Source organism: Poecilia latipinna, unplaced genomic scaffold, assembly GCF_001443285.1.
Source record: "Poecilia latipinna isolate Pla-1442-1.1 unplaced genomic scaffold, P_latipinna-1.0 Scaffold1578, whole genome shotgun sequence".
Taxonomy (NCBI): domain Eukaryota; kingdom Metazoa; phylum Chordata; class Actinopteri; order Cyprinodontiformes; family Poeciliidae; genus Poecilia; species Poecilia latipinna.
The window spans coordinates 70,301-73,394 of record NW_015114194.1 but is presented as its reverse complement, the minus strand read 5'-3'; the positions used below and the strand labels follow the sequence as shown (position 1 = coordinate 73,394).

The 3,094-nt window shown below is 45.0% G+C and overlaps 1 protein-coding gene across 2 annotated transcripts in view; it reads left to right on the top strand.

The window, feature by feature from the left end:
- The window catches only part of tex2l (testis expressed 2, like), a 28,833-nt gene extending 26,729 nt beyond the window's left edge, over positions 1-2,104 (top strand). For both annotated transcript variants that reach the window (XM_015058831.1, XM_015058830.1), the window contains exons 9-12: positions 159-296; positions 975-1,178; positions 1,674-1,794; positions 1,872-2,104. In XM_015058831.1, coding sequence (XP_014914317.1) covers positions 159-296; positions 975-1,178; positions 1,674-1,794; positions 1,872-1,982 — 574 coding nt within the window. In that variant the 3' untranslated portion in view covers positions 1,983-2,104. The remainder of the gene's footprint in view (positions 1-158; positions 297-974; positions 1,179-1,673; positions 1,795-1,871) is intronic.
- The last annotated feature ends 990 nt before the right edge of the window (positions 2,105-3,094 follow it).

Sequence of the window (3,094 nt, the reverse complement as noted above, 5' to 3'; positions counted from 1 at the left end):
ACACACACACTCCTATTGAGGCTGTCAGGAACCATCTGAGGTTTTTAGTTTTATGTCGATTCAGCTGTTTTTCTCCAGAAACAGGAAGTTATGAAACATGAATATTAATTGTTCTGTCTCCTGCTGGCCTCTGATTGGCTGCTGTGTGTGGTCTCCAGCTGCAGGCCCGTCCTCAGCGTGTTGGCGGACAGCGATGAAGAGTCGTCCAGTGCTGCTTCTTCTGATGAAGAGGAGCTGCTGCTGTCGGAGCCTCACTGTCCAGCTGGGGAGAAAGGCTCAGTGGCGCCCCCTGAAGGGTAAACACACACACTGTCATGCTCCTGGTCCCAGGCTAAAACCAGAACCTACCACCATCACATGCCGACTCACCCTAACAGTTGACTGAAAAACGACATTTTCTAATTTTATTACCACAAAAACCTGATTAGTGTGGAGTGCATGTATATTCAGTGTTTCTGGGTCAGCCTTCACTTCACATTTTTGCCAGTCTTCTTTGCAAAATAGAAGAGCATCAGTGAGATTGGAGGGACTGGACTTTGACTAGGCCATGTTCTGCTGTGATCACACGTGGCTCTAAAAAAACAGATAAAACATGTTTGTGACGTATAAAAAGTGAAATGAACTGAAATAAGCATTTCCCTTAGCTGCAGACTGACCCCTGACCTATGGTTCTCCTGATGGGAGATTAACCTCCACCCAGCCTTAGCTCTGATTTATTTTTGGGGTAACGGAGTGAAAGGGGGTTGGATAAAAATACTCTCCACATTTTTGAGGTTTTTATTAAAAAAGAATACATAAACATCAGTGTGTGTGTTGCTGAAGAAACCTGAGAGGGGTGTGAATACTTTATGCAGCTTCTGCAGTTTTATGGAATCGTTGTCATGATGGCTCTGGATGCAGAGGCTCCTCCAGGCTGCTGCCAAAAGCAGGACGAGTAAAACTCTCCTCCTCTAATTCGTTTGGTTTCCTCACAGCGGAGGAAGAACCGGGAGGAAGATTTTAAGATTTGTGGACAAAATCACCAAATCCAAGTGTTTCCAGCGAGCGGCGGAGAACGAGTTCATCAGGAGGAAGTTTGAGGATTTGTCCAACACGCCCCTGCTGCTGTCAGTGGAGGTCCGGGAACTGTCCGGCACGCTGGTGGTCAACATCCCAGCGCCCCCTACTGACAGGATCTGGTAAGGCAGAAACTTCAACATCCAGATGAATATTTACACAGGATGATGATGGGTGGCACAGCGCCTCCTAGCTGCATGTCCAGGAGGAACAGAAGAAGAGCTTTACACACACCTCAATATTCTGATTCATAAAATCTTTACTGCTTTTGGAAGGACTGAGGACATTTTTAGTTTTCCTAAAACTATGAAAATATGGTTAAAATCCTGTCATGAAGCCGATTCTCCATCCTTAACTTTGAGGCTCAACTTTCACAGCCTGACAGACGCAGCTTCATCGACTTCCTGTGGAAAACCTCCAACTGAATGTGAAATGATCAGAGATCAATGATCTGATCACAATCTGATCACAATCTGATCACAATCTGCATCATTTGAAATCATTTTCTCCCCATTTCCTTCCAAAAGTAAAATCATTTCCTTCCTTCCCCTGGTCAGTGCAGCAGTCAGGTCTTCTCGTGTTTCAGACTCAGACCAGTTTCTCCGTCTCCTCTGCAGGTACAGCTTCTGCGTGCCGCCCAAACTGGACCTGCATGTTTGCCCCAAGCTGGGGCAGCGAGAGCTGAGCTTCTGCCATGTGAGCGACTGGATCGAGAAGAAGCTGCAGGACGAGTTCCAGGTGAGGAAGATAAAAAACGTCTTTGGTTCTGAACCGGGTCCTCATGTTTCCTTTGCTGTCTCCTTTCTCCTGCTTAGAAAGTGTTTGTGCTGCCAAACATGGACGACATTTCCGTCCCACTGATGCATTCTGGGATGGATGAGTCCTTCAGCTCCTCCTGGGAGGATCCGGCTGCCGCTCACTGCTAGTGCCTCGCTGCTGACGGAAACCAGGAAGAACCGAGTAAAACCAACAAACCGCCATGTTTAAAAAAAACAGTTCATCCAGTTTAAACAAGTTTACATGTCAATAATCTGATTTTAGTTATTTATTCAGTTTTATTTTGGAATATTAGATGTGAAACATTCAGAAATAAAAGCTTTTTTAATAAACATGTGGATATTTATTCTTCCACCTCAAAGCTTAATATCATCTCCATAAAAACACAATATAATAATCCATAAAGCATAAAGGCTCCAAAACTTCATGTTTTATTGGGTTGATAAGCCAATAATCAGTCAAACGATTCCTGAGTCCTGGCCGGACGCCGCAGCATTTGGGTAAGGTCATTTTATTTATAAAGCAAAGTTTCAGCAACAAGGCCATTCAAAGTGCTTTATATGAATTAAAAGGAAATGCAAACAAAAAAGGAAAGAAAGAAAAACAAAAGAGAGGAAAGGACACATTAGGGCAGGTGGCAACATTCAGACAAAACAAAGACATGAGTGAAGGCGGTGACATCACAGGGCCATGAAGCCACGTTGCTCAGCCTCCCGGCAGAAGTCCAATAAGAGCGCTCAGCTCCACAGCTCCATGGAAACAGGAGGGGGTGAGGAGAGAAGGAGCGCTGTGTTTACAGACCTTCAAGGAGATTAGAGATATGCAGCCCTTCCAAGGCCACACGGGGAAAGCCAATTCAGAAACAGAATGTCTTAGGTCGGGAAGATTATAAATTTCAATCTTCCCTAAAGTCTCTCCGATACATCTCAGTTCCCAATCATCCAAATTAGTTTGGTTGTTCCACTGAACCGAAACCAGCAACTTCTCCAAGATCGATTCCATCCTGTTAGTGAGTTTTAGAGTCCTCGTCTCTGTCCACACCAACAGTCTGAGTGTTCGCTAGTTCGGCCAAGTCCGTCACAAGTTTGTTGATGATCCAGGAATCCACAAACTCCAAACAGCAGAAATCCTGTTATCATAATAAATCCAGGGTGAATCCTGCCGGGTTTGCCCCCGCAGGACAAGAGGCTCTCCTGTGCCCAGACTTCTCGACAAAAATTTGATCAATTTCATTAAGAGATCGGTTGACCAGATCCATAAT